The sequence below is a fragment of the Rhinolophus hipposideros genome, assembly GCF_964194185.1.
Source record: "Rhinolophus hipposideros genome assembly, chromosome: 15".
Lineage (NCBI taxonomy): Eukaryota > Metazoa > Chordata > Mammalia > Chiroptera > Rhinolophidae > Rhinolophus > Rhinolophus hipposideros.
Genome location: NC_138061.1, coordinates 27553989 through 27572527, shown reverse-complemented (window position 1 = coordinate 27572527; position 18539 = coordinate 27553989). Strand labels below are relative to the sequence as shown.

Here is an 18539-nt window from a genome sequence, read left to right as displayed (position 1 = left end):
GACCCTGCGACTAAACAACAGGAGATCTATGAGAGGTGGCAATATTAGCAGGAGAAATGTTTGTCTTATAAATGTGTCATGCTGAGGTATCCGGAGGATCCAAATGCTACCACCACTACCAGGCTGTCAGAGGAAAACCTGATGGAACTCAGTAACCAAGGACTGGGACCTCCAGAATAGTGTGAAAGGGAAGGGCGTGAAAATTAAGGAGACCAAAAGACCAGGAGAACCCTGGTGCCCAGACAGTCCCTGAGACAGGGTAGGTGTTCAGTAAGTATTTGTTGAGTAAATGAATATATGAATGATGGTCATTGGGGGTAGGTTGTACATGGACTGCTAAGCGGTCTCTTGGGAAAAAGCAAGACGCTGTTTTGCATCAGATCTTGGACTCTATGTTTTATGATTAGATTTTTTTCTAGTTATGGCCTGTGCCTATCTGGATTTCTAAATGCTATGGCTCAGGTAAGAATACATACTATTCTTTCTCAAGATTGGGGATGTGTCAGATATGAATGAGGTAGGAGTTTAGGCAAATCCAGGGCCCAGGCACGGGTGAGTGCTGGGGCTGAGTGTCCAGGGCTGGGTTCAGTTTGCTTGACCCGACCAGCAGGCACTGTCTAGAGGTGTAGGTGGTATCATCTTCCAGTGGTGAGTCAGTCATCTGGCAACCCGGAAGACCTGTGTGACTAGAGTCATGAAAGGCAAATGGTCAGGGAAATGCATAACCCTCCTGGAGACAGGGAGAAGACATATGCTCACCTGAAACCAAAGTCTCAGCATAAGTAGGCTGGACATAATTGTGATGACTTCCTGGCTATTTTCAATGGCTAGCTAGAAGGGTAAGATGTGAAAAGGACCTAATTAACATTTAATTTGTCTTACAGAAATTTGAGGGAGATTAGGATAGCTAATCGAGGTCAGGTATTTATTAAGTACTTGTACAAAACACTGGACTAGGTGCCCTGGGATATGGGTGGAAGTGTACGGGAAGGAGGGAAAAAGAATTTGCAGTCAGACTCAAAACTATGAAGTCAGACTCTAGAGTGTATCCGTGAAACATATTACACATGAAAAGAAGCTAGCAATGCATGGCATTAAACAAGTAATTTGTTACACATGAAAAGAAGCTAGCAATGCATGGCATTAAGCAAGTAACAAATTACTTGGCACTTTCGAAAGGAGAATTTTCTCAGAATTTGGAGGATGGAGGGTTTCTGCAAGACTAAAGATTTAAGGTTTGAACTAGGCCTTGAATAATGAGCTGGGAGAACCACCTAGGCTAAATAATGACCTCAAAAGTCTGAATGTCGCTACTATCTTTTCCTGCTCTCCTATTTCTTCAGGCTCTGCTGGCCCCACTAGATGAAGGACCTAATGTAAAGGAGAGCAGGGTGCCTGGCTTTAGTGTTGGTTCCAGGGTTTGTCACCCCCTTGATCTCTGCAGAGGCAGAGCCATTCACAGTAACATGCGAACTTCCTGCTATAGACTGGCCTGGTATTGTGGGCTATTATTGTCTTCAAAAACTGGGTGTGTGTGTGTCCTGCTGTTCAGATTGAACATAAGATTCTAGAGACCATAGTTCTTTAAAATTTTCCCCCTGTTTTCTATGACCAGCAGTGTCTGGAATTAGAAGACAGAAATTTATGCCTTTTGGAATCTTGAATGCTTTAACAAGTATAATCCTGGATACTGAGGGTTGGTTGAGTGTGGTAAATTTTCTTAACTTCAGCTTTTTTCTTCTCAGAACTACTTTAAGTTCTCTGACAATGTTCCCATATAAGGGTGGCCCTCTGGAGAAGTGTAGGCATTTTCCTTCCTTTTATTATTCTTATTATTTTTTTCAAGTTCTGGAGCTAGCAGTTGCTAACTTTTTCCTGCCCAACCCTGGCCCCAGAGTTTCTGACTTCTCCCCAGAGACACTTATTTGGAAACTTTTTACACCATTGGAGAATTAACTTAGAGGCTTTTTTTTTCTTTTAGACCAATGGGAATATTGTATGTCATGGATGGAAAGAATTGAATACTACCATTATCATCCCGAGTCTATATAACAAGGTCATTTCCGCGTCTTGGCACACAGCCGGAGTTAACTTTGCTTTGCTGCATGTAGATACAATGGGTTCTGTTTGAACAAGAAATCATGTGTAACAAATGCTTTTGCAAAACCATGTCCATTTAGCAGTTACTTTAATAAAGATATGCTTTAGCAAGGGGTTTTGGTACAACAACTGCATTTAAACACCTATATAATGTGTAACTTAACATTTAAAACATAAACTTTTTTAGAAGAGATTTTGATTTACAGAAAAGTTGTGAAGTAGTACAGAAAGTTCCCATATACTCCGTACCCAGTTTCCCTTGCTATTAACAACTTAGAGTGGTGTATTTGTTATAATCAGTGAACCAATATTGATATATTATTATTAACTGAAGTCCATACTTTGATTTCCCTAGTTTTTACCCAACGTCTCTTTTCTGTTCCAGGATCCCATCCAGGATTTCCTATTACATGCAATCCTCATGTCTTCTTGGGCTCCTCTTGGCTGTGGCATTTTTCTCAGACTTTCCTTGTTTCTGGGGACCTTGACAGTTTTGAGGAATACTAGGCAGGTATTTGTAAATCCCTCAATTGGGATTTGTCTGTCGGTCTTTCTCATGATGACACTGGGGTTACGTATTTTTTGGAGGAGGACCACAGTGGTGAAGTGCTATTTTCATCACATCGTATCAAAGGTAAATACTATCAACATGACCTATCACTGTTGATGTTGACCTTGACCACCTGGCGGAGGTTGTGTTGGTCATGTTTCTCCACTGTGAAACCACTTTCTTCCTCCCTTCCCATCTCCTCTTTGGAAGGTTGTCACTGTGTGCAGCACACACTTAGGAAATGCTCCATTCCATTTTCTAGAGGGCAGAGTATCTACCTCCAGTCTTTGTACTTCTTCTGAACGCGAGCTTTATTTATTCTTCTTTCTTTATTCAATAATTTATATCAGCATAGACTCGTGGATATTTATTGCATACTTTGGGTGATAACTGGGTACTACTTTATTTTGTTGTTCAAATTGTTCTAATTTTGGCTATTGGGAGCTTGTACAGTTGGCTCCTGTGTCAATTTGATATACCCCGATCACTGTGGGTTGTTTTTTTAAATTTTTTTTATTACTTCCTCACTTTCTGGCACTACAAGGTGCTCCAGGCTTACCTTGTATATTTTCTGCCCCAGTCCTAGAATCAGCCATTTTTCCGGGGAGTTCTGGTTCCTTTTATTGGAGAATTATTTTAGAACACAAAGATATGGGGCTAGGGGTGCTCATTGCTACTTGGGTATCATTGCTTCGAGGGCTCAGAGCAAGGAAACAAATATTCTGAACCTTGTATATACACAACTATAAATATTGCTGTATTTATCCATCTGTATATTAAACTAAACATGAGTTCACATTGATGTCTCCACTTCTAATGCATTACCACGTGGATCATTCTAGCCACCTCCCCTTACTTGTCTGAAACCTTCCACTCCAACAGGGAGAACTCTCATTCCTGTTGTCATCCATTTACTTAATGATTCGATTCCAGCATGCATGTAGTACTCTCAGAATTATGAACCTGTATCCCCATGGGAAACAGATGGATCAGGTAGAATAACATGGTTTTGTCCAGTTCCTTTTGCCTTTAGTCTTACAAACTTTGTTCACTTCTCAAGTGCCTTAGGTCAGCACCCTTTTTCCCTACCCACTTCAGGGAGGTGGTTTCATCCATTTGTAATGCATTTAGATTCTTTTGTCACAATCTACATTCCATTCTGTGATCCCTTGACCTCTAGTATGACTTTTTTTTTTTTTACCATATTTGGTAGGAACTTATTTATTCAGTGTAAATACTGTCTGTTTCCTTTTATAAGACTTGAAAAAATATCAAAATGGGATCAACGTACAGTTAATGTTAACAATTCAAATACTCATGCAGAATTTTCCTCTTAACTCTTTCACAAGTGTAAAAGAAATAGTGTCAAAATTGATCAGTGGCATAAATCCAAAAGGAAACATTTTTTCTGTTGAAAAGAAGGACATCCAGCTTGCAAAAATGATGGTCCCACTGACCGCAAGACGTTCTTGGTTTCCTAAATCTAAGCAGATCAGTTACAACTGACTTGCTCTTTCTAGGCTTTTCCAAGCATCTTTAAGCTTCCCTACCAAGTCCTGTCATTGTTCCATGTTACAACTAAAGCTAATCTCTGGGTGGGATGAGAAGCAGTGTTCTCTATGTTTAAGGTCACCAAATATACCGGTCTGTACATCTTATGAAGTTAATTGGTTTTTATCTGATATTCCAAATGCCACGAAACATCAGTTACATAAGGGGGGATCGTCCTGTACTTCTCAGTAAGATTTCTAGAGAATTCTTGTTATTCTCATTCTGTGCAAAACAATTCTCTTCTCACTCTATCAAATTTACAGTCTTCTAGATAAGTGTTTAGAGTTGACTTGTCAGCTCTTTGCTTTCCTGCTTCTAGTATGTAAGTTGCAGCTGCTGCACGATAATGTTTTAACACCACTGGGTCCATATGTTTCAAGTCTGGGTGATCTAATGGGTCCTAGTCCTCCTGGACACCCAGCAGGCTCTGGAAAGCCGCCCAGAGGAGAAGCATGAACGTACTAGAGTGGAAGGAGCCAGATCGGCCAGCAACTGAAAGCCTTTCTGCACACACTCCGAGTGGTCCAGTAGGAGGGTGCTGTGACCTTCGACTCACGCACCCCTGAGTGACTTTTCAAAAATCTGTATACATTAAGTTTCATTCTTGGTCCTCTAAAGTTCTATAGATGTGACAGATGCATACTGTTATGTATCTACCATTACAGTAACATACTGACCAGTGTCACCACCCTAAAAAATCCTCTGTGCTTCACCTGTTCAACCATTCCCCCACCCCAATGAATCTTTGGCAACCACTGATCTGTTTCTGTCTCTATTTAAATTTAAATTTAAAAAAAAATTAAAACAGTCTTGGAGCTTTTATAAATTGATTGAGCTTTGATAGATAGTAAGTAGTTTCTTTGGAAATAAAACGTCTTTGACTTGAACAACGTTACAGTTATTAACGTAGTTATCCTAGATGCAACTCATGGAATTGCAGCATGCCTCTTGAAGTAGCAATACAATCTTATCATTTTTAAAGGAAGTAACATTTCATTACCTCTGCATACGATGAGGCATTTAGAGGAACCAGGGCACTTGAGGTGGGGTTAGTAGAATGAAGGAGGCAAAGAGGATGTTTCAACAGAAAATGTAAGATTTTAGCTCATGCTGGGAGGGAAGAGAGAGATAGGAGTTGTAACCCAAGAGTGATTATGTTTCGGTTTTGAAACACTTGATGTAAACTAAAAAAATGCCTCTACAACACAGACTTCAACCAACTACTGGGATCAGGTTAGACATTTACCTGTAGTTTAGGACCTTTATTTCAATTCTGCAAACTCCTTACTAAGTGTCTGCTCTGCTTGAAGTTGCTGTGCTGTATGCTCTAGGCCTACCTTCTTCCGGTACCACTGTTTGGTCACATACGCATACTTCTCCTTTGACAAGCAGGCCGTTCAGCAACATTCAGGGGGTTCCTCTTGCTCAGAGTTCAGGGCATTCCTCTCTGACTACCAAGACCACTGGCTTATCCTGGAAAAAAAAAGACATGGGTTACCTACCCCAGGTCGCACTTCACTCCCCATTCTCCTTTCAATATGGTCCCAGTTCCTCAGTTGCTGTTCAATATATAAGATCACTTTAGATTGGGGAATGGGGTAGAGAGGCCCTTTGTGTCCACTGAAGCTTGAAGGAAGCAACTTCTGTTCTCATTTCCCTCAGGTACCTTGGGTGACATCTGAAAAAGACATGGCAGGTATTGGAGGAGGGAAAAGTAAGAGACACACGAAGACAATGTATTGTTCAGTCTGAACATAGATCTAACATATATTTGTTGAGTGCCAGCTATGTGTTAGGGTGTCTGTTGGAAGTTCTCACATATTTATTCTAACCCTTCACCTACAAGGACTCTATGAAGTAGATTTAAAGAAAAACAAAATCTTTATTTTGCAGATAAAGTAACAGACTCAGAGAGGCTTACTAACATGTCTCAGATCACACAGAAAAGATTTGAACCTGGAATATACTTAATTCTAAAGCCCTGACAGCACATTAAAATCACCTGGGTCCTTTAAAAACTAAAATAAAATAAAAGACCTTGCCCGAGCCCTATCCCAGACCAAATTAAATCCCAATATCTAAGGGCATTAGTATTTTTGAAATGTCCCCAGTAATTATAATGTGCAGCCAGGGTTGTGGTTCTGCTCTGAGAGACAGCTCCTTTTCTCCTACAAGAAGGGAAGGGCCATTTTCTGAACCCATGTGTATTCTAAATACTCTTAGAGCACTTTTAGATCCACCCCAGCGCTATTTTCTACTCCTCGCAGGGGTTCTTATCATCTCTAGATAAGTGTAAGTAAGCAGATGGAGTGGGGCAGAGGTTATTATTGATGATAGAGAAGTACAAATTCAACTGAGTTAATTCAGTCTGTGTTTCTCTTTTGGTAAGATGTGTATGTAGTGTTGATAGATTGTCAAAGCACAATGTCAAAAAGTGTCAAGAAAATTTGATATGATTTACAAAATGTGCTGGTAATTTTCTTTGTCGAGTATTTATACACCAACACCAAATGTACTGACTTGGTTTATAGGGGGTTTAAGAAGATGGCGCTTGGGTCTATTGCTGGGGTGGGGGGAGGTCTATGAATTCCTGAGATTAGATTTGTCAATTGCCATATAAAATATAGTAGATTGGTGGAAAATTGTGGTTTGAAACGTTAAAAAGAATTGCAAAAACCACAATTACTTTTGCAGCAACCTGATAACATTTTACACCATGATTCTTAAAGTACAGTGATTTAAATGCCTAGGCCTCCCCTATCAATTATAAAACCCCACATTTTAGTCTTCTTTTAGCCTTGAAACCAACGGTGAACAAGGACTGTTTAAAAAATATCAAAAGATCATAAGGTTTTGAACACTGTGTCAAAGATTATGAAGGATGTTTTAGTTATTCAAATATAATAAAAGCTGAATGGATAAATAAATGCATTCTTGGAATTGATGAAACATGTCATTTTGTACAGTAAGTTTCCCTGGACATTTATTTTAAGATACATAAAACCAGAGTGCCTCCTTGCATGAGTTTTATTAATAGACTTCTGTTTTAATGGAGAATTAGAAACAATGTAGAGACCAAAATGCCCACACTCCACCTTATCCCACCAGCTACCCACACTTGAGACCCCAGTGATGCAGGAACTACTGTTAGTATTCTGTCCAATTTATGTAATTCCTGTTTGGTTACTGCTGGTTGTATGTAGAGTGCCTGAAGTTGTCAAACCACACTGTGGATATTGCATATGGGACAGAAAATCACATTGTGGCGATAGCCCTTCTGTCACTGAACACAAGGGGTTCGCAGCTTCCAGTGTTCCATTCAAGAATGAGACATGGTTGTCGTTAGGTAGTTTTATTTGCTTGCAGCAAGTAAAGGAGAGAGGGGATTCATATTCCAAACTCTTGTCTCCCTGAAAGGAGGCTTAGTCATTGCTTATATACAGATTGGTTAATTACATATTGGGTTCTTCTTTGCAGTGGGCTACACTTATAGGTTGGGTTCCTGTTCAGCTCATCCTGTTTATAGCTGTATCTGCAAAAGACTGTGCTACATTTTAACATTGAGCAAGAATAGCATTTAGTAGGAACTGCCCAGGCCTTGAGACCTTTGTCTTACCTAACACTTCCTGACTTCTACACTTAAAGTTCCACAAAAAAATCTGAGAACATGTTGCTATTACTGCCTGATTATTGTCCTATAGACAAATTGCAGAATGATTATATATTTTCTGGCTTAACTGTGAGATAGGGAAGTCATAGGCAGTCAGGGACACAGGCAGAGGACCTCAAGGCCAAAAAGAACAGTAGCTGACAGAAAAAAATGTAGAGAAGGGAACTGGGCGGGAAGAGCTACCACATCAGACGGCAGAGTCAGCCAAAGCACCAATCCAGGAGCAGGAGGGAAAGGGGGGTGCCCAATCAGCCCCTGGGAAACAAAGATTGCAGACTCAAGGACATAGAGTCTCCGCTGCAGCTTAGCCTGTGGGGCATTCCATTTTCGGGTCCCCCCCTCCCTGGAGAGCTTTTGTCTTGTGCTTTACAATAAAACTGTGTACTGCTTAAATTTACTTCTCCATCCGTGTCTCCATTCTTCCGTATCTCCATTCTTTGGTGGCTGCGAGATCACGATCCCGGGAAAACACACATGGACACCCACGCACACCCACTCCACACCCACCCACATCAGTTGGTGTAAGCTTTATAGTTTTGACCAATTTGTTCAATTACTTTTTTCTTGCAAATAATCTCTTTCATCTGACTATTTGCTCTTTAAATGAAATGTTCAGCCTATTTTGTGATGATTATCTTCCTAGATTATAGCATTTTTTAACTGAAACTTGCCATCCCTCAACCCCAAGCCAATTTTGTAAATGGCTACTCACTCAGTAAATATTCAATCATGTTCTTTAGAAGCCTGGAATAATTCCCTGATATAACTTGCATATCATCAGATAATCATCTACTTTTCACCTAAGAATCCTTTTAATCTGTTATTGCAGAAAATTTCAAACAAAGTAGAGAAAATAGTAAATGAAATCTCCATGTACCCATCGTCCAATTTCAACAATGTTTCCCCGAAAGTAAGTCCTAACTGGACCATCAGCTCTGATGTGTCTTTTGGAGCAAAAATTAATATAAGACCCAGTATTATATGATATTATACCCAGTATTATATTATATTACCCAGTATTTATTATATTATACCCGATTTTATATTAAAATAAGACCGGGTCTCATATTAATTTTTGCTCCAAAAGACCCATTAGAGCGACTGGCTAGGTCTTATTTTCAGGGAAACCGATGGTCTGGCTAGGTCTTATTTTCGGGGAAACACTGTAGTCTTGTTTTATCTATACCTCATTTACTATTCCTCTTTTTGAAGCTAATCTCAGGTTTCTTCTGTACAAATTTCAGTGTATATCACCAAAAGATAAGGACTTTTGAATAATACTATTATGTTTTAAAAATTAAGTTTGTTAATATTATAAAATATCCAATGTTCAAATGTTTTCAGGTGTCTCAGTCTCTTTTAAATTGGTTTGAATCAAAATTTAAGATCCAGATACTACATTTAGTTGGTTTGTCTTTTAAATCTCATCTAGTTTACAGGTACCTCATTCTTTTTTCTTCCTTGCAGTTTGTTAAAAAATTGAGTTGTTTTATAGTGTTTCCTCCAGACTAAATTTTACTGATTGAATTCCTATAGTGTCTTTTAATGTGGTTTTCTGTGCTCTGTATCCTATAAACTGGTAGTTAGATCCAGAGGCTTCCATATTTTCGGCAAGACTACTTCAGAGGGTACCGTGTGTGCTTACCTTAAAAGGCCTGCAATGAATATTTGTACTCCCTTTAGTGACATCAGCAGTCATTGTTGATTATTGCTTAGCTTCATTACTTTGTTAGGTATTTGTACAATGATGATGCCCAATGCTATCAATTTTATCTTTCATTATCTAGAATACTTTAAAGAGAAACTTTCCCTCATCAAATATTTGGTTGTCTTGTGGCACCCTTTGTGCAACAAAGGCATGTTGAGTATTGATACTTCCCCCTTTTATTTACTTGTTTTCAGAATAATGAATTGGTTCCAAAGGTGAACAATGATTTCTTTATAGTATCTCTATGAACACCTGGGTGTCGATGTATCTGATGTGTTTCAATCCATTTCAGTTATTATTTCTTATTGCTGCTCAAATTCTTACTACGTTGGCTAGTAGGGGCCACTTGAAGTTGGCTCCTGAGTCCTTTTGATACAATCTTAGTAGTTTTCGATAGTGTCCTCGCTTTCTGGTGTGACAAAATATTCCAGTCTCATCGTATACACTTCCTGCTTCAGACTTGGAGTCAGCCATTTTTCCAAAGAGCCTTGGTTCTGTTTTAGTGGAAAATAGTATTTAGAGATCACAATCTTGTGCTGCGGCAGAAGGTAATAATTCGGTAAAGACTTATAGGGAATAAGGGAATGAGCTGTGTGGATATTTGGGAGAACAGCATTCCAGGCAGAAGGAATAGCAGGTGCTGACTCAAGGCTAGAACACAGTGGTCAAGAAGAGGAAAGTAGTAGAAAAAAAAGTCAGAGAGATGAAGAGGAGCAGGCCCATTGAAAAGGACTTTAGTTTTGCTTGGAATGAGATGGGAGCCATTGGAGGGTTTTGAGCAGAGCAATGACATAATCTTTTGTATTGTTTTAACTGCATCACTATGGGTTCTGGGTTGAGAATGGACTGACCAGGGTTAAGAGCAGAATCTAGGAGAAGTATATCACAATAACCAAGGCAAAAGACGGTGTGGCTTGGACCAGTGTGGCAGCAGTGGAAGTAATAAGAAGAGGTCAGGTTCTGGATAGATTTTTGAAGACGGAAACCAAGTAATTCGCTAAAGAATTGGACTTGGATTGTGAGAAAAGAGGATTCAAATGTGACTCCAAGGTTTATGGTCTGAGACATACATGAGATTGTAAAACTTCATGATAATCTGATTGACATCTCTTCTGTGGGTCAGTGCTAAGTTTGAGAGCGGGAGGAGAGTTGGGGGAGGAGTGGAGAGACGTTGGGCAAAGCCTCACAAGAACTAGATGCTTAAGCTGAGTGGTGAAGGGTATGTAGGTAGACCGGGTGACCAAGAGGGGAAAGAGCATGTCGAGTGGAGGGAACAACTTACGTCAATGCAGAGTCATGAAGGAACTATGGGTTTGGAATTAAAATTCGTTTCTGAGGTGCAAGGACCTATGGCAGGTAATGAGTCTACAGAAGTAGAGAGAGACCTTACATATTCCATGATAGGAATGTGAATTTTATTTTATGGGTGATAAGGAGACTAGAATTTTTTAAGCCAAGGAATGACATTACCAGGTATGCATTTAAGAAAGATCATCTGGGCAGCAAAGTGAGAGAGAGTGAAGGTATAGATAGAAAAAAAAAATGAAACTTCAATCATTCTAAGAATTTATCAAAGACCATTTTATCATTAAAAGAAAGATGACTATCTTCACCTCTTTCTAACAGGTCCCTCCATCTCCGAGTGCAGTTTTAATTTTCTATTTCCTATTCCAAATAATAATAGCAATAATATAAATAATGGTATTTTTTTTGTTCAGAAATAGGATTTATTAAGATAAATTCTCGGGCCCTTAAAAAGATGCACAAAAACCCCATTACTCTTGGATAAATGAGAAGTAACTTACTTAACTATAGTGTTTTCATGATGCAGAGGAGCGTGTGAACACCAGAAAACATAATTAAATTGTAGTGCAGAGCATGTTACCATAAAAGCATCAAATCTCAAAAGGTTCAAAAAATATGAGGTGGGAGCTAAAACCATAATTTTACTACAGTATATTCAACTCTGATGAACTTCAAATTTTTATGAAGTACTAGATTTTTTTTTTTAATTAATTAATTTATTTATTAGTTTCAGGTGTACAAAACAAGGTAATACTTAGACGTTCATCATTTATATCCCTCATACTGTGAACCCCCCTCCCCCCATCCACTATCCCTCCGACCTCACACTGAACCATCACATTATATATATAAAATTATAGTTGGCATTCATTAATGTTTAGCTTCTGATTGAAGTACTAGATTTTGCCTCTCCTGGTTGAACCAGAAGTTGGGTACTTTACTCTTGACAGCTTCTCTTGATGAAATTGAAAGAGACTGAGTCAATTGTCAAAGTAATTTTTAGTGGACGATGTGATGTCTACCTATAACATCATAGGAATCTTTGAATTTTAATTTTGTTTGAAAATAGAGAACGGTAGCCCCAGTGCCCAAAGCAGGGCTTTCCTTGACAATGTTCAGATGTTGGCCTGTTTCTTTCACTTAACCCCTCACTCACTCTGGATCTTCCCCTTGATCATTTTTTTCTCCTTCTAGTTTTGACGGTCTGTTTTCCATTCTCTAGTTCACAGGATGTTCGGTGGACATGCTCTTTTTCCAATTTTTCTCCAAAACAATGATGTCAAGACAGTCATAAACCCATTATAAAAATTGTTGATTTTTCCAAATATCCCATTATGTTACTTAAAAACAATTTTACCACAGTAGGACAAATATCAAGCCAGTATTCTTTATTAGAGATGGAGTCTTAACTGGCTCTAGAGGGCGTCCACTGGATTTTTCATTTACTTTAATTAGTTGTTATTATAAATGCAAAATCCTGTAACTATGAACCATTTAGTAAGTTAGAGTCTTGTTATACACACCCAGATTTCTTAAAACATCAAACATTTATTGAGCACATACTATGTACCAGGAACTGGGCAAGATAACAACAGAGATGCCTAAAGTGAAAAAAAATAGCCTTTGCCCTTACTAAAGTGCTATGGAAAGTACAGTCATGCACTGCCTAATGATGTTTTGATCAACAACAGACCATGTATACGAAGGTGGTCCCACAAGATTACAATAGAGCTGAAAAATTTCTATCTATCTATGGCCTAGTAACCTCCCAGTCATAGAGACATTGTAGCACAAGGCATTCATTACTCATGTGTTTGTGGTGATGTGGGTCTAAACAAACCTACTGCACTGCCAGCTGTGTAAAAGTACATGTATTAACATCTAGCGTGTGCAATCATCAAGTATCTAGCATGTGTATTATCAAATATCTAGCATGTGTATTATCAAGTACATAATACTTGATAATGATATGAAACAACTGTGTTACTGGTTTATGTATTTACTGTACTACACTTTTTATTGTTATTTTAGAGTGTACTCTTCCTACTTATAAAGAAAGGTTTGCTGTAAAACACTATGCAATATACACTGGCAGCAGCCTCATACGTCTTGTGTTTATAGCGTCTCGATTGGATCATTTTCTCTTGTGCTTGATTTAATCTCCTGCTGTTTTCTATGGTAATATGCTGTACAGGCTTGTAGCCTAGGAGCAATAGGCTATACCACACAGCCTACGTGCGTAGTAGGGCATACTATCTAGTTTTGTGTCAGTGCCCTCTATATTTGCACAAGGACGAAATTGCCTAACCACACATTTCTCATAACGTAGCCTCATCATTAAGCGATGCATGACTGTATAATTAAGCATATATTTTTCTACATAGTGAAAAACAATCTTCAATGGTCACAAACTTACTGGTTTTTAGAATTGGCTTTAGACAAAAATTCTCATGCTGGAGGAGCAACGTAGAAAAAGCATCAATGAGGAATCAGGCAACCAGACCTATGGTCCTGTTTTGCTGCTATTCATTCATTAAGTGAAGTGCTCCTCAAATATTTACTGGGAGCCTACACAGTGGGAAAAACTGGTAGGTACTGGGAGCATGGTAGCAAATAAGAGAGAACAGCTACCTGCTCTCTTTCTGTGTGAATGTGAGTGTGTGCTTCACTTTTCCACATGTCTAACCTTGGTTAGACTAGATATCTGAGGTTTCTTTCAAACCTAAAATGTTAAGCTTTCTGACATCCACCTGGAAGAAGCTGCCCAGGCAGTCTTGGAACTTGAGGACTTACCTTTCTCTGGTGGGTTAGCTCTTGTCTTGTTTTCAAAATAACTTTGTATACACAGTTTTAAAATGTTTCGGTTTGCCTCTCTTCTGCATTTGGATTATCTTGGCAAAGCCTGGGTGTGGCACTTCCTGCTCAGAAGACTTCAGAGGTAGGGGACCAGAGTTAGGAAAAGAGATGGACCACTTGCAGCTAGAGAGCTGTTCCCAGAAAGTAACCTCCTCTATGGTTCCTTCCGTCCAGTAACACGACTTCTCTTGCCACGAGTTTGTCGCTTGGGTGATCCGTTGCTCTACTTCAGGTCCAATAAGCTGTGTAAAGGGATTCGCTTATCAGGGGAGGAGAACTGTTCAGCTTTATGGTGCAGGAAACACTGTCCTTGCGTCCCACACTTTTCCCAGTGGGTATCAAGGTAACAAGTTTCATGTGTTCTGGCTTCAAAACTGACAAGTAAAGAGCATTTTTGCTTGCAGCCAGGATACATTTTTCAAGGGGGGAGAATGGATTTCTGTAACAGAGGAAGAGAGTGCGCGAGAGATATACGTGTTTCAAGAATACCAAAAGTCACAACCTCGGGAAGCCTTCTTGTAGCTTTTAGGGAAATGAGCAGCCAGACTCCTCGACCAATCTGTCGTTCCCAGTCAATGCAAAAGACAGGGGTTGAGGTTGCTTCCGAATGGGGCCGGCTAATTTAGCCACTCCCACGAGCCTGAGGGTCGGTTATATCTCTGTTCCTTGAATACCTCTCTCGCTGAAACGGACCACAGCAAGCAGAGGCTGAAAAAAAAGAGCAAAGAGGAAGAAAACAAAAGCTGCCAATTATGGAAGATGTAAAGGGTAAGAGCGAAATTGATTTGATCCGAATCCTTAAGAACAAACCAAAAAAAAAAAAAAAAAGGCAAAAAACCCCAAACGCTCAGACTCAAAGCAAGTACTTGAAAGAACAAGAGGCAAAAAGCCCTAAATGAACTTTCCCACCCTCTCCTCCGGAGAGGAGGCAGAGAAAGAACTTTTGGGAAACTTTTTAGGAAGCAAAGCCCTGCGCTGGTAGTCAAGGGTGGCTCCTGAGGCAGCTGAAGGGGCTCATGAATATTCATTACCATTTGTATTCAGATCTGGTTTTTTAGAGGCAAATGACTTCTTCCGTCCGCTTGCAGTTTAAGAGGCAGCTGCCTCATTTACAGTCCAGAGTCATCTTGCTTGGGGTCTGTACCTCAGCGTATTTGCTTGAAGATGTTGGGCACCGTGTGTAGATTTGTTTTGTTCTTGAATTTCCTGCGTGCTTTCCTGTTGTGAAATTAGTAGAGGCTTCTCTGCAGGGAGTTAGAGAAGTTATGTGGCAAGAGGCTGTCACAACAGGACCCCGGAGTACGTTTTGCAAAAGACTGAAAGTTTCCTGGGATGTGTTGGGGAATGTGTGGGGGGGGGGGCGGGGGGGTAGGATGGAGAGAAGGGGTGGAGGGGAAGAACAGTTTTATCTTAAAAAAGCAAGGCATATCTGACTGACTATATTTAGATTTTGTCTAAAAACTACCAGAGCAGCCTGGTTTGCACAGATGCTGTGCAGTGTCTGTCTTTTACCTCTTTTGGGCATTTTCTGCCTGGACCGAGAGCCCGCTGCTTGCCAGCCGGTGGGAACCAGGAAGAATCTGAGCAGCAGTGTGGGTGTGTAGGGGTGCCAACCTCTTCCATTATCTCTAGTTTTTAATATCCCCACACGTTTTCTATCACCTAGAACACGGAGGAATGGCAGGAGTAACCAACAGATTGCTTAATAAGGGTAATAATGACAGCGGTTAATGTTCACGGAGCACTTTTCCTCTGCGGGAGCTGTTCTCGGCATGTTACACGTGTTATTTATTCCTCACATCCACTTTTGAAATGAGTGCTACATTCCCATTCCCATTGTGTAGACGATGGAGTTGGGATTTGGGGAGACTCCCTTGCCTTAGGATCCACAGTAAGTCGTGGCTTTGCAGGCTGGCGATTGGACGCTGCTTCCGTGGGCTTTTCTCCACCACACTGCTGCTCCACTCCAGAGACTCACTACTGCCCCGACACCGTTAATTCTGGGTTTGCACATCTTTCAAGCTACAGGGGAAATGATACTGATGACATCTCAAGTCTGGGAAGGCATTTGTGCTTTCCTATCTGGTTCACATACTTTTTTTTCATTTGGCGCTCATGCCCCTTCTCTGTGGCAGAACCCCGGTATTGTCATTGTTGCCTTTTACATAAGGGAGAGAATAAGGCCAGGAGGAGTTAGGTGACAAGAATCATACAGCTAGACTAGATCAGAAATCCCCTGGCTCTGGTTTCCCTTCTAACCTGCAGAGCAAGCCCAGTCATTTCTGAACTTCTGTCCCCACCCCCAGCCACTTTCAGTTCCTGAAAAGACCTTGCTTCTTTCCTCTCTCAGACTGCTTGCAAGGAGTTTTAACTCTGCCTTGAAGGCCTATCTGGCCCTCTCCTGCCCCTTTAGTCTGGAGCTAAGCTGTCTGGGTTTGAATCCCAGCTCCACTATTCACTAACCGTGTGCCTCAGTTTCCTCATCTGTTAAATGAAGAGAATAATAATATCTACTTCATAGGGTTATTGTAAGAACTAAATGAGGGATTTATGCAAGGTTCTCAGAATAGGGTCTCATGCATACAGTATGTGTTCAGTAAATGTTAGCCGTCATGATCACTCTTTCAAGCTTCATCTTGGTTGCTAATTTCCCCTTTAAGCCTTCTCTAACCCTTCCAGCCTTAAATGAGGCCCTGTTTTGGATGTTTCTACAACACCTCACCACTTAATGCCGAAGGTGGCTTGTCGAACATGTTCACATTCCTGCCCACTGTATTGCCTCCCCTGCCCCTTACTATAATTCTTTATTCACCTTTGGATCTGCAGTGTCTAGAACAATTGTTAGCATATAATGGGCACTTAATAAATATTTAGTAAACTAGGTATTATGTTAGTCAACATTAATCCAAGAGTCAGGAAGCTGGTTTAAAGGGGGACTTTTTTTTTTTTTTTTTTTTAAAGGAGGGCGCAGCCCACAGTGGCCCATGCGGGGATGGAACCGGCACCACGCTCTAACCAACTGAGCTAACCGGCCACCACTAAAAGGGGACCTTTGAGTTTGCTGTAACATTTCCACTAGAACATACAGGTCTTTTGTGCCATCTATAAAGACGTTGCTCTAAGTGAATACACTGAAAAACAAAATGCATCCCTAGTAGGTGGGTGATATTTAGAGTAGATGTGACCCCATGCCAGGGTACCCAGTTTGGCCAGTCTAGCTCTGGCTGAACTTCAGCCCCTACACCCCCCTCAGCCAGTGGACAATTGGAGATTCAGATGCCGCATAGCACAACCTCCTTCTCTCTGACCAGAACATCTGGTTCTGGAAATAGTGTCTCCTGCAGCCCCATTTTATAGCATAGTCTAAGATAATGTACTCTAGTAATAGAAGAGAAACAAACACTATAGAGGTTGATCCTGGATAACATCATAAAGAACATTAAATTTATTTCTAGCACCCTCCCTTTCCTTTTCCTGGCATACCTTCAAACCAATTTGACAAATATTATTATGTGTCTACCATTTGTAAGTCCCTATGCCAGATGTGTGGGATATAAACAGTTTGCTCACGGTCTAGTGGGGAAGACAGACATATATACAACCAACTCTAATTGAAGCCAGACTTTGTGAAGTGCTACTAATAATAGCTAACATTGATTGAGTATTTATGATGTGCCAGGCACTGTAATTTTTACATGCATTATCTCGTGTCATCTTCACAATAAATCTGTGATACAGGTTTTTGCATCTTCCAGCTGTGAAGGGAAGTTACGTGGCTAAGGTCACACAGCTAGTAATAGGCAGAGGGGGAATTTAGACTCATATAGTTAGCCTGGGTTCCTAATGCATAAGTTCTCTTACCTCCCTAAGAGCTGCAATAGAAATCTAAAGAAAATGCTGTGAGAAACAGAATAGGGAGTGATGATTTCTGGGAAAATTTCTCCAAGGATGGGACACTTGGGTTGGTCCTAGAAAGCTGAGTAGAGTCTGGTGCCCACAACAACCCTTCCCAGTGCCAGCAGTACTTATAGACCTTTTCTCTCTCCCCCAAAGCCACAGCCTAGACTTAAGAGTTAGAAGCTCTTTCATCTTTTCCATTTCAAGCAAGGAACCTATTTACATGTCCATCCTAGAGATCTGAAGGCAGAAGTCCAAAGTTTAGCCCTGACTATGAATTTGGGATTACCAGTCATGTAATCAAATAAACCATTACAAAGTAATTGGCTGCATGTTAAACGATTTCCTTAATCATGATTGTCTTGCATGGTCATTAGGCACATGTGGTAAATAATTTTACAAATGCTGGTTGGTGATTGGTCTTGCTTTCACTTGTCTAAACTGCATTTTTTTAAAAAACTTTTATTTATTTTGAGTGTGTTTTTCCAGGACCCATCAGCTCCAAATCAAGTAGTTGTTTCAATCTAGTAGTTGTGGAGGGCGCAGCTCACAGTGGCCCATGCGGGGATCGAACCGGCAACCCGAGTGTTAACGAGCATCATGCTCTAACCAACTGAGCTAGCCGGCTGCCCCCTAAACTGCATTTTAAGAGTGTTTTCTTCCTTGTGTTGTCTTTTTGGTTGCTTCTGCACTGTCTTTAAGCAGTGATGGTGCCTAAGGGTGTTCAAATGGCACGTAATCCCACCTGCTATTTTGAGTTGGGTGGTGCTGGGCTTAGTCTGTGCAGACTGAACATGAGACCTGGGACAAATCAGACAGGGTCTGTTCTTCGTGAGCTCTGTTCCCTGAAAAAGTTTGGAGTGAGGCAAAAATTGAGGGCAGCCCTGTGGTGAAGAATCATC

General features: G+C 40.5%; 1 protein-coding gene and 1 pseudogene across 3 annotated transcripts in view; one reads left to right on the top strand and one right to left on the bottom strand.

The window, feature by feature from the left end:
- Positions 1–4146: 4146 nt before the first annotated feature.
- LOC308508535 (COMM domain-containing protein 3-like) lies at positions 4147–5608 on the bottom strand (annotated as a pseudogene). Its single transcript has 2 exons — positions 5539–5608; positions 4147–4746 (listed from the first exon to the last, which is right to left on the bottom strand). The product of its transcript is annotated as a COMM domain-containing protein 3-like (transcript).
- Positions 5609–14368: 8760 nt separating this feature from the next.
- ENTPD1 (ectonucleoside triphosphate diphosphohydrolase 1) overlaps positions 14369–18539 on the top strand; it is a 94622-nt gene continuing 90451 nt past the window's right edge. The window contains exon 1 of one of the 2 annotated variants that reach the window (XM_081074740.1): positions 14369–14508. In XM_081074740.1, coding sequence (XP_080930866.1) covers positions 14493–14508 — 16 coding nt within the window. In that variant the 5' untranslated portion in view covers positions 14369–14492. The remainder of the gene's footprint in view (positions 14509–18539) is intronic. The other variant, XM_081074741.1, reaches the window with a different exon arrangement.